Source organism: Ranitomeya imitator, chromosome 1 (genome assembly GCF_032444005.1).
Source record: "Ranitomeya imitator isolate aRanImi1 chromosome 1, aRanImi1.pri, whole genome shotgun sequence".
Lineage (NCBI taxonomy): Eukaryota > Metazoa > Chordata > Amphibia > Anura > Dendrobatidae > Ranitomeya > Ranitomeya imitator.
The window spans coordinates 204,767,850-204,781,176 of NC_091282.1; the positions used below are offsets into that span (position 1 = coordinate 204,767,850).

Genomic DNA, 13,327 nt, shown 5'->3' on the forward strand with positions numbered 1-13,327 from the left:
ACATTTCACACTCCAGTCCACCAGGGGGAGCTAAGCTCCTATTTATTAGGGCACTCTTCACAATTAGGTAAAACTGGTGGTCTGGATAGGAAGCTAGGCAGTTCCTGTCAGGCAGACAGAGAGGAAGCAGGAACATCAAGTAGCTGCTGACAGAGTTGGTCCTTGACAAGAGTGGGATCCTGTTAGAGGCCTACATAGAAGGACACAGAGCTGCCCCAGCCCCACGTGCGGCAGCAACCATAGAAAGAGACACGAACAGAGAACTGTATTGTAGAGGGTGAGAAACGAAGTCATAGCAAAGGGAGAGGAAACCAGAAGGAGTTCTGCCCTGCAAAGGCTGCCTCCTTCTGAGGCGCAGGATCCGGTGGCCGGAAGGCCGAGGGAGCAACAGTCTCTATGCCTTGCCCGAGAGAATGGCTGGACAGCTAATTTCAAGTTACTGATCCACCCTATACCCAGGAGGCACGGTGGCAACTTGTGGGGGGCGGGGCATGCTAGAGTCTTTGTAAAAAGCCTCAGGCCATCAGTCATACGGATTTGTTCCTATCCATCTGGGGGACAGAGAGACACAACATCTAGAATATCTACAACAGTTGTGAGGACCTTATGAGAAGCTCAGCAGTAAGGTACTACAACACCTAGGTGCTAGAGGAAGGCTACTGATTTCCACCTGGATAAGGGGACTCTGGATTTGCCTTCAGACTGGCCGGACTCTGCCTGCCCTGTGATCTGGTGCTCTGGACTGTGGATGCTGAAGCCTTCAGTAAAAAGGTAAAGAGACTGCAACCTTGTGTCCTTGTTCTTCATTGCGCCTCTCACCATCCACCATCTACACTCTGGGAAACCCTGGGGACACACTTCACCTGTGGGAAGGTATACCATCTAGCTGCCATAACATCACCCCAGCGGACCCCTAAGCAGCGCCAGTCACCCTGACAGAATACTAGTGGCGTCATGAACATTATCCCTTTAAAGCCCTTTCCCCCATTTACAACGGACCTCCCGAGGGCCACGGACTAGGTCAGCCACCGTGACATCCCCCCTGAGAACCGAAGGACCCCGTACCGAGTACCCATAGCCATATGGGGGCGATCCATCTTTATAGAGGGGAACGATGCTGGAAATGTAATAAGTCAAATGTGTCTATGTTGTAACTCTGCAGATGAGATGGAGAAGTTGTCATGTCAATCTGGGCCAAATGGAAAAGATGGGGAAAGTGAATGACTCCATCAGAAAAATCGTCAGCTGTACATCACTATTTATAACTGTACTGTAAAATCTTATATGTTCTGCAAGACTAGTATCTATAACTATATGGTCACTGTATGTGGGTAATATCAATATTGGTCTTTGTATAGAGATTTTTTCAGTAGCTGTTTGATCACCTGTACCAACAAATAGACCATGCCACCATAGTTGTATTCAGGGTTACCTAGTTAGGGGCTCCCTCAAATGTTTTGTCCCCCCTGAACTGAACCTCTAGCTACGCCTCTAATTAGTATTAACCCCTTCACGACATACGCCATACATATACTGCTCTCCAGGAGCTGCGTTCTCGCAAACAGCAGTATATTTATAAACTCTGCTGCCCGACTAATCCACCTGTCCCCCCGCTATTCCCCGGCCTCTCCCCTCTGTCAATCCCTGCACTGGCTCCCCATCACCCAGAGACTCCAGTACAAAAGCCTAACCATGACATACAAAGCCATCCACAACCTGTCTCCTCCATACATCTGTGACCTTGTCTCCCGATATTTTCCTGCACGCAACCTCCGATCCTCACAAGATCTCGTTCTCTACTCCCCTCTTATCTCCTCTTCCCACAATCGCATACAAGATTTCTCTCGTGCATCCCCCCTACTCTGGAACTCTCTACCACAACATATCAGACTCTCGCCTACCATCGAAACCTTCAAAAAGAACGTGAAGACCTACCTCTTCCGACAAGCCTACAACCTGCAATAACCACCGATTGACCAAACTGCTGCACGACCAGCTCTACACTCACCTACTGTATCCTCACCCATCCCTTGTAGATTGTGAGCCTTCGCGGGCAGGGTCCTCTCTCCTCCTGTACCAATTGTGACTTGTGTTGTTCAAGATTATTGTACTTGTTTTATTATGTATACCCCTCCTCACATGTAAAGCGCCATGGAATAAATGGCGCTATAATAATAAATAATAATAATATATTTAGACAATGTGCACACGGATTGGCGGCTGCGGAATTGAAGCAGTTTTCCTTGAGTCTACAGTACCATGTAAAACTATGGAAAGCAAAATCCGCAGTGCACATGCTGCGGAAAAAAGTGCACACCTTTCCGCAGCATGTGCACATACCCTTACGGTGCTGTGATCGGCTGTCAGATGCTGGTCTGATGCTCTGTAGTGTAGAAGCATTGCAGAGTGTCAGATGAGCAATCTGGTACTATACAGTGATGTCCCATCCTGTGACAATATAAAAAAGTTTAAAAATATATTAAAAAGTTAAAAAATATTTTTTTGAAAAACCCCAAATAAAGAATAAAAAAACAAATATTTTTTTCAATAAAAACATTTATTTCTGTAAAAAAAATTAATAAACATTCACGTTTGGTACCGCCGAATCTGTAATGATATGCTCTATAAAACTGTCCCACTTGTTAACCATTTCAGTGAAACTCAAAAAGAAAAAAAAACGAGGCAAAAAACAATGCTTTATCATCATGAACAAAAAGTGCAATAAAGCACAATCAAAAAGACAAATGTAAATAAAAATGGTATCACTGAAAACAAGATCTTGTCCCGCAAAAAAACAAAAAGCCATACAGCTCTATCAGCAGAAAAATAAAAAGTTATAGCTCTCAGAATAAGGGCAGTCCCACACGTCCAGATAATTCCGGTACCGGAAAAATCAGTACCGGAACTATCCGTGTCTGTGTGCCCCTGCGTTTCTGTGGCACATCAGTGTGGCACACGAGCGGCACACGTGTGCCGCCCATGTGCCCACTGGGTATCACACGCATCGTGCAGGAGACAGCGCTAAAGTTTAGCGCTGTCCCCTGCATCTGGTGCTGAAGCCACGATTCATATCTTCCCTGCAGCAGCGTTTGCTGTAGAGAAGATATGAATAATCCTTTTTTTTTGTTGTTTCTCGTGTTTAAAATAAAGGCCCATGTCCCCAACCCCCCTCCCACCCCCTGTACGCCCGCCCGCTGTTCTTAAAATACTCACCCGGCTCCCTCGCTGGCTGGCGCTGCTTCCTGTCCTGGCTGCATCTTCTACTGTATGAGCGGTCACGTGGGGCCACCGATTACAGTCATGAATATGCGGCTTTACCTCCCATAGGGGTGGAGCTGCATATTCATCAGTGTAAATGAGCAGCCCCACGTGACCGCTCATACAGTAGGTGGAGGCCTATTTACACCAAGGCCTGATCAGTCCAACAATGCAGCGGCGGCGCCAGATCCTTGCCGAGTCCCGGATAAAGCTAAACCCCCTAAAGTACAGCCACCTAATAAACAACATGCTGGGAAGAAATCTAGACCCACCGGAGCCCTTGCATCAGCCAGCAGTGATGAGGAGAGCAGCCGGAAAGCAATGGCAAAGGCAGGTGCCATGAAGCTGCAAGGCAGAGCTGGAAGTCATGGAGCGTCCTCACAGCAGGCGCCTGATGGAGCATCTGCTAACAAGCGGGACACAGAAGCGCGACTCCGGTATGAAGCACTGGTTTTTGTCCCGAGGCTGCAGACGGCATCTGTACCCGGACCGCGGGTTAACATAGAGAAGAAGCAGGAAACTCACCGCAGACTGACTGGAGGGCAGATCGCTGAGTCAAGCTGGAGGAGCAGTGAGGGGAAGAAAATGTCCCTCACACAGACAGAGCCCAGTGAAGAAATGGAGGCCAAGCAGGAGACTAAAGGGGCCAGACATAACACAAGGAAGGTAAGTAGACCTTCATAGCCTTCCCATATACCATTCACTCCACTGATTTTTCTGAAAATTCGGACACATCTGACTATATTAAAACTGACTTATCTGAAAATGCCTTGTCTACACACTCTTCGATGAGTGATGTTTCGTGTGAAAACCATTCTCAGGTCGAAAACTCTGATATAAGTGGGTCCTCTTCTGATTTATTACTTATTGAAGAGATCCCTGCATAGGACAATCAGCCAACGGAAGGATTCATGATTGACATACTCAAAACCTTCCTAATATCAATGAACCTTTTGAAAGACGAAGCTATTGGGGTTCGGGACAGGGACTTATTACATGGCCACAATAAACAAAGCAACTCTATAGCATCTGAAGCTTTTGTAAAAAGACTTTTCAAAGACACCCTAGTATCCGTGACTAATGAAGCCGATTTAACTAGCTAAGAATTCCCTCTGGGTCCCAGTTACGCTTCGGAATCAAAAAACCCTTCCAGAAAAAACTATTTAAAAGTACCCCAAAGCTGTTCCTTACCCCTGGAATCACTGGAGAGGATTCAAAAGGATATTTCTACCCTCAAAACTAATTTGGCCAATTATGAGAACTATAAAAGACAGAATAATGTTAAAATCAGAGGAATCACAGAATCAGTCCAAACTTTCCAGCTCAAAAAATACATTACATCAATGATATCTCACTTGCTTCCCAATACCAATGAAAAGTTCTTAATAGACAAATTTTTCAGAATTCGCAGATCGTCATGTCTTCCCCAGGACGTACCAAGGGATGTAATTGTCACCTTCTATCCTAATTGGATAAGAAATGCACTTTTCAACATATCAAAGGAATCAGAATTTCTTTAAGGTACCATCACACTCAGCGACGCTGCAGCGATATAGACAACGATCCGACCTAAACTAGATCGCTGGAGCGTCGCTGTTTAGGTCGCTGTATAGACGTCAAACTCAGCAACTCCAGAACGATGCAGGAGCGATCCAGTGACCTAACGGTGACTCACTTCTCATTCTGGTTGTTAGCTCCATGTCAAACAGCCAGAGTGTACCGATCCGACACACATCTAGGGCATTGCAGCGTAGCTAGATAGGCGTGTTTCTCCACAGGGAGACACCCAGCATGTGACGTCCCGGAATATAAACCGCGACTCTACATCGATTCAGTCTTTCCATATTTTTTGAGAGCTGCGTCTTCACGATCTGCCTTTCCAGCGTCCTGTCCGGAACAACCGTCCGCCAGCTACGATCCTCTTCTCCCGGGAGCGTTCTGTCCGGAATGGCATACTCAGTATACTGCAGGTGTCTTCTTCGGTTCTTTTCTTGCTCATCAACGGTATGAAATATCTTTGAGTTGTTGTTTGTTTCTTGTGTGTATAGTTATGGCTATGCAGCAATGCTTATCTATGTACTAGTTAAAATGATGTGTAAAACATCTCTGGCAGCCATCTTGTGCATCTGGCAAGCGGACGCACAAGATGGAGGCACTTTAGGATGCGGTTAGCAAACTCTTTTGCGCTGGCTGCCATTTTGTGCACACACTATATGGAAAGGTAAACCAACTCTTTTGTGTCTGCCTTGACTTGGCTGGCCCTGACCTGCTCCGCTAGTTAATTAAATCAGCACACAAGATAACGGTAATATAAAACATATATTTTTAACAACTATAAAAAAAAAATTCAAAACCGCCCACGGCGGTGGATCAACAGGTGTCGCAGGGTGCATCCCTGCTGCTTTATTTGCTGAGACATCTCTGTCGCGGCCTCCAGCAGGCGCGCTGCAGTCTTCTCCAGGCGCTTCTGCCTGGACAGCAGCTCTTTCACGGTGGGCGTTTCTGTGGATACAAGAGGTCGGAGAACGGACGGTGATTACGCTGCAAATACGGCATGTGTGAACATACCCTGAGATTTACTACACACTCAATTTGGTCCTGTCACAGAGGGCGAGAACGTTTTTTTTTTCTCGCTGTCAAATGTGACATCCCACCAATAACCCCTCCCACTGTCTGTTTACTTACGGAGAAGGGACGCCGGTTGCTCATCCCTGAAAGAGCTGCTGACCTGCCAACCTCTTGCTTGTGCCGCACCAACTAAGGAAGCAAATACATATCTGTTTAACAATTGAACACGCTGTGGGGAACCGCTCGCAGTTTTGGTCACTTACCAATGCTCGCCTCAGGGGAGAACACCGCTAACCCGGGGAAAGAAGACGAGTGGCGGAAGGGAGGTGTTGAGGCTGGCGGAGGGGTGGTAGCGCGCCTGGTCCTTACTGCATCTGTAATGTATACAATATTTCAGCTCCCCTCTAATGTCCCGTATGCAGTAATAAAATTGCAATGAATGATGGTTAACATACGTGACGGCCCGGGCTGTAGGCTGCCGCTGGTGGCGGATGAAGTGCTGGCAGGTTATGACCTCTGTTGCCGGCGCCGTCTCTCTACACAAAAATTAAAGAACCGCAATGTTTAGACACCAAAAGTACAGGGCTCCAGACTAAAAAAACTACCTTGGCGCCATTGGCGGCAAAAGTTAGGAGCCAAATGAAATTTGGAGTCGCCAAATGTACGTACATATATAGAAAATAGAGATCACTCTTCCCAGTGATGCTATACTCTGCATTGTCTGGGGGCTCTGGTGTTCAATGCTCTGCGTGGGCTGGGACACGTATTATTGCATCACTAGGAAGCGCGCGTCTCCTGATTCCCCCATCCCGGCAGCGCACGCAGGATTGCCAACCTCCTCCTAAATGATTTCTGGACAATCTATATTGAAATTGAGGACATCCCAAAATGTTATATGTTGGTGGAGATTCTGGAACCCCTGACCTAACCATTTTTCACAGACACCGCATTTTCCTCTCGGACAATACGGACATGAGGAAAACGTGGCATGTTTTTCCGGGAATCCCAGGACAAGTTGGCAACCACGAGCGCGAGTCTCCCGATTCCCCCCTCCCAGCAGTGTGTGTCTCCCGATTCCCCCATACTGGTACTTGCCACGCCTTGTCTCTGCCCGCTACTTTGCCAGAAGCTGTGGGGTCTTGAACCTCAAGTCTGCCCACTTCTTGAGCAGCTGCAGCGCACTGCGGCAGATGCCGAATCACCTCTCCATGTGGCCACTAATGCGGCGCAGCACCTCCTGCTTGTGCAGGTTCTTGTGGGCTGGTGCAGTCTCCAGACCCTCATAATCCCAGGCATACAGTTAGGGCCAGAAATATTTGGACAGTGACACAAGTTTTGTTATTTTAGCTGTTTACAAAAACATGTTCAGAAATACAATTATATATATAATATGGGCTGAAAGTGCACACTCCCAGCTGCAATATGATAGTTTCCACATCCAAATCGGAGAAAGGGTTTAGGAATCATAGCTCTGTAATGCATAGCGTCCTCTTTTTCAAGGGACCAAAAGTAATTGGACAATGGACTCTAAGGGCTGCAATTAACTCTGAAGGCGTCTCCCTCGTTAACCTGTAATCAATGAAGTAGTTAAAAGGTCAGGGGTGGATTCCAGGTGTGTGGTTTTGCATTTGGAAGCTGTTGCTGTGAGCAGACAACATGCGGTCAAAGGAACTCTCAATTGAGGTGAAGCAGAACATCCTGAGGCTGAAAAAAAAGAAAAAATCCATCAGAGAGATAGCAGACATGCTTGGAGTAGCAAAATCAACAGTTGGGTACATTCTGAGAAAAAAGGAATTGACTGGTGAGCTTGGGAACTCAAAAAGGCCTGGGCGTCCACGGATGACAACAGTGGTGGATGATCGCCGCATACTTAATTTGGTGAAGAAGAACCCGTTCACAACATCAACTGAAGTCCAGAACACTCTCAGTGAAGTAGGTGTATCTGTCTCTAAGTCAACAGTAAAGAGAAGACTCCATGACAGTAAATACAAAGGGTTCACATCTAGATGCAAACCATTCATCAATACCAAAAATAGACAGGCCAGAGTTAAATTTGCAGAAAAACACCTCAAGAAGCCAGCTCAGTTCTGGAAAAGTATTCTATGGACAGATGAGACAAAGATCAACCTGTACCAGAATGATGGGAAGAAAAAAGTTTGGAGAAGAAAGGGAACGGCACATGATCCAAGGCACACCACATCCTCTGTAAAACATGGTGGAGGCAACGTGATGGCATGGGCATGCATGGCTTTCAATGGCACTGGGTCACTTGTGTTTATTGATGACATAAGAGCAGACAAGAGTAGCCGGATGAATTCTGAAGTGTACCGGGATATACTTTCAGCCCAGATTCAGCCAAATGCTGCAAAGTTGATTGGACGGCGCTTCATAGTACAGATGGACAATGACCCCAAGCATAAAGCCAAAGCTACCCAGGAGTTCATGAGTGCCAAAAAGTGGCACATTCTGCAATGGCCAAGTCAATCTCCAGATCTAAACCCAATTGAGCATGCATTTCACTTGCTCAAATCCAGACTTAAGACGGAAAGACCCACAAACAAGCAAGACCTGAAGGCTGCGGCTGTAAAGGCCTGGCAAAGCATTAAGAAGGAGGAAACCCAGCGTTTGGTGATGTCCATGGGCTCCAGACTTAAGGCAGTGATTGCCTCCAAAGGATTTGCAACAAAATATTGAAAATAAAAATATTTTGTTTGGGTTATGTTTATTTGTCCAATTACTTTTGACCTCCTAAAATGTGGAGTGTTTGTAAAGAAATGTGTACAATTCCTACATTTTCTATCAGATATTTTTGTTCAACCCTTCAAATTAAACGTTACAATCTGCACTTGAATTCTGTTGTAGAGGTTTCATTTCAAATCCAATGTGGTGGCATGCAGAGCCCAACTCGCGAAAACTGTGTCACTGTCCAAATATTTCTGGCCCTAACTGTACATTTTTGACACAAAGAACTTCAGCTCTGTGTGCCCCAGAGGAGCAGAGCGCTGTCTCGCCGCCATTTTCCTGGGAAAGACACTGAATGGCACCGCCTAACCATACCCAGAGGAGGTCCTTGACTCAGGCGTGATGCCGCGCGATCTGCATCGCTATAGCGTCTCCATTTATGCACAGCGTCGCGGTTGTGGCGCCGGTATACACAGCGTCACGGTTGTGGCGCCGGCTCCAGAAATCACTCTGGCGTTCTCGGTTTCAAGCCGCAGCGCTCATTGTCCTGGTTTCTGCGTTTCAGCCGCTTGTACAGTGATTTTAGGGTACGTTCACATATTGCAACTCAGCTGCATACTGTACGTCTGTATCTGTGCAGCGTATATGCTGCATAAATTGACATGCTGCTTATGAAAAATACGCACCTGCGTAAAGATACACAGTGTATTTTCGTAACAGTGTGAACTACTGTTATTAGCAAAAAAAGGGTGTCTATGGGGAACGGCAGTTGCGTCAACGCTGCTTATTATCCCTGCGTATTTAACAGACGTAAAATATGTGGCAACTACGCGATGTGTGAATGCTACCTTACAGTATTGGATGTCTTGTGTCAGTTTAGCAAATCATAAGTACTAAGTCTTTTTTTGGGTTTTTCAGGTTGCCATGTCTATTACAGATGTACCTGTGATTGTAGCGGCTGCGTTGTTGGTTGAAGCTCACCGCCAGCAGTAGGCTCATGCGTGGAACACTCATACTAAGCAACAGCACCACATGTGGACCAGACAGTGGCTGCAGAAGAGGAATCAATTGTCCCTTATGGGCCTAATAAGGGAACTGCAGGAGAACAACCCGCATGATTTCAGGAACTACCTGCGAATGTCGGAGGATTCCTTTAATGTGCTACTTGCTGCTGTGGAACCTTTTATCAAGCGGCAAAATACCAGGATGCGAGCTGCTGTCCCTGTGGATGAGAGACTGGCTGTCACGCTGCGGTTCCTGGCGACTGGCAGGTCTATGCAAGATATGCATTACTGCGCAGCTATTTCTCGATCCCTGCTCAGCGTCATCATCCCAGAGACACGTAATGCAATCGTCTCAGCTTTACACCGCACTTACATGCCTTTCCCAGAGACCCAGGATGATTGGAAACAGATTTCCCATGGATTTCAGCAGCAATGGCAGTTCCCTAATTGCGGTGGGGCCTTGGATGGGAAACATGTCCGCATCACCCAACCACTACAATCCGGGTCATTTTTCTACAATTACAAGGGTTATTTCAGCGTTATTCTGATGGCCCTCGTTAATGCAAACCATGAATTTGTAAGTGTGGATGTAGGGATCAATGGGAGAGTATCTGATGGCGGAGTTTTGGAGCACACCAATTTTGGGGACCGCTTGAAAGAACACAAACTGGCCTTGCCACCCAACAGTGACACTACTGAAAACATGAACTTTGTGTTTGTCGGAGATGAGGCGTTCCCACTGCATCCCAACCTTCTGAAGCCCTTCTCCCAGAAAACTCTGACTCAGGAGCAAAGCATTTTTAATTACAGACTTTCCAGAGCTCGACGCGTTGTGGAGAATGCATTTGGTATTATGGCAAACCGATTTCGGGTTTTCCACACTGCACTCAACATGAAACTCTCATCTATTGACTCTGTGGTGCTTGCCTGTTGCGTTCTGCACAACTTTCTTTGCCGCCGTGATGCCAGTGCATACAGCCCTCCACAATATGTTGACTCTGTTGACCCTGCAAACGGAGATGTAACCCAGGGTGAATGGCGTCTCGACGAGCACAGGGTTTCAGGCTTGGAAAGTCTTGGATCCGGAAGGAACTCTGATGATGCGACGATTTGCAGGGAGAAGTACTGTGACTTTTTCAATGGGCCAGGGGCTGCCCCATGGCAGCATCTCCAGCAGTAGCGCAACTGTTGCCATTTCCTTGTACCATGTATTATGGAATACATTTTTTTTGGTTGATGTGCTCTCGTGTACCATTTTGTTGATCACCCATGCAATTCCTTTTTGTGTCTCAATGTCTACATAAATATATCTATCTATGCACATACTCTAGTTCTGTAGCAAACATATGAATCCTGGGAGTCCGCAGCATCCTCTGCCCTAGCGCTTTCCTGATTTTCATATATATATATATATATATATATATATATATATATTATATTATATTATATTCACTTATACATTATGTGACTATGTAAACAATAAATCTAAAGAAAAGAGACCATGTGAAGCTTATAAAGTTTATTGACATATTACACCAGTAAAAAGTGAAAAGTGTGGCCAACAAAACAGGAAAATGAAGGCCAAAAAAACGGCAGTGTGAACGCATGAAGTGCTTTCAGTCCAAGAACACTACAGATGGTGATAGTAGGTGTCCATCTCGTTATACTGGTGTGTGGCCGTAGAAGGTCCTTGCAAAAAGTCACCAAAAGAAGGGGGTGGAGGTGGTGTCCGGAACTGCAAATGATGTGGGGCCGGTCTGCGGACAGGAGTGCTGTGCATGGGCTCTTGCTGGTGTCCCCAATAAAACTGGCCACTGGGCTGACGGTTGCTGCTGGTCAACGTAGTTGTCTCAGTCAGTTTGCCTGCGGCTGCCGCGTTCGAAACCTCAAACATGACTCTCTCCGCATGCGTTCGGTGGGTAATGTCCAATCTATTTAAGCGTTCCACAACGAACGATGGGAATCCGGTGAGCTGGGTTGTGGCATGCTGGGTCATTATGTTGCTGGCCAGTGCCAGAAGATCCACAGGTGTAACCGCAGTCGCCTTTCTTTTTCGAGATGGACGCTGTGGACGTGTCTGCTCCTTGACACATGAGCTTATGGAGGACTGAGGGGTCTCGTCATCGTTGCCTTCCAATATTTGGAGCTGTTCAGGAGGCACCAGCGAGTACAGAAAAAAAAAGTCAATAACATATAAACACATCAGCCCTAGAGAACCCCCACCTCCCCAACACCTCTATGCCCGTCCATGGCAAGCTATGAGGAACAGTTATCTAGGTAGCAAACCACAGGGGTTACAGAGCTGGGCTGAACTACTTTTGCCAGCTATACTGTATGAATGTGCGGAAGACACAAAATTTAAATGTATTTTCGACTTTTGAAATAAGACAGCATTTAAAGGTAGGGAAGGACTGTTTGGACATACTTATATGAACAGGAAGTGGCAACTGTTATTATCTGGTGGATTAAACATGAAAAACGTGAATTATTATTATTGGAATATCTTGTATATCATAAACATACAAGACACAGGGCATGCTACAAGCAGGGAAGCTAGGGGGTACTTACATGCTTGGCAGGAGACTCTGGCAGGATCTCTTCAGCAGCTGGCGCACAAAGGCTTGTCACGGTCTGGGATGGGCGAGGGATTTCCTGGTCCCGAGTGAAAGACCGTCGTCGGTTCCGGCCCCAGACTTCATGGACTTTTCCACCTTGTTGACTTCTTTTTTGTAGACTGTGCGGAGAGCCTGGATCTTCTTCCGCACAATGTTTTCATCCACCGTCTCAGTGGGATGATGCTGCTTGTAGAGGGCCACCAGTTTCTCGTACGCAGCTTTTTTGTAGCGGTTGCTGTAATCCGCAGACTTGATCTTCGACAAGCAGGGCAGGGAGCGGTACATGTCGATGAGTGCCCGAGCAAACTCCTGGTCATTGGCAGACATCTGAAACAAAGAAATAGTTAAGTTACAGCAAGCAAGAAAGCGAACGCTCTAAAAATGGCTGCCATCCAGCGCAAAAGCGTATTTGTGTACCTTTCCATAAAGCGAACGCTCAAAATGGCTCGTGAAGGGAAGAGTCATGTTAAACAATGTAAAAGGCTTGTGAAGTTGTGTGGAATGCCAGAAGGGGGGAGGTTACAGCCCCTGGAGTGCAAGATTGTCTTGAAAAAAAAAAAGGTATCCTAGAAGATAATGGATTGTTGTCTACTGCTAGGGCATGAGAAAAAGTCTCTGAAAGTGTATATAGAAAAAATTGTTTAGAAGAGAAAAGGAATAAAAAGAAAAGAGTTTAGAGTTGTGTATTACAAAAGTATATCCTGTGAGGGGCCACCACCGTATAATGGTGGCTCAGAGTCATGTGCTTAATCTGATGGCACCCATTTTGGGGATGGGCCGTGTGTTTTTTCCTATTGTTAGCAGCCATTTTGTGGATGGGCCGTGTGCTTTTTCCTATTGTTGGCAGCCATTTTGTGGATGGCAAATGTAATTTTGGCGGTGGCCATTTTGTTAGTCAACATCTTAAGGCTACACACCACATCACCAAATCCCTGTTACCCAGTAATGTCCACTAACGGCCAATACTACAGCACAAAAGCGTATTTGTTTACAAACTTGCAAGCTCAAACAGATCTCTGCAGAGATGTAGTATACATCACTCTACAATACACTTTCCAGAAAGCGGAAGCTCAAAATGGCTGCCAGCCAGTGCAAAAGTGTATTTGTTTACCTTTCCATAAAGCGAACGCTCAAAATGGCTGCCAGCCAGCGCAAAAGCGTATTTTTGTACCTTTCCATAAAGCGAACGCTCAAAATGGC

The 13,327-nt window shown here is 46.3% G+C and overlaps 1 protein-coding gene across 1 annotated transcript; it reads left to right on the forward strand.

The window, feature by feature from the left end:
• Positions 1–9,645: 9,645 nt before the first annotated feature.
• LOC138660227 (uncharacterized) lies at positions 9,646–10,692 on the forward strand. Its single transcript, XM_069745969.1, has one exon. The coding sequence runs from the start codon at positions 9,646–9,648 to the stop codon at positions 10,690–10,692; it is 1,047 nt and encodes a 348-aa protein (XP_069602070.1).
• The last annotated feature ends 2,635 nt before the right edge of the window (positions 10,693–13,327 follow it).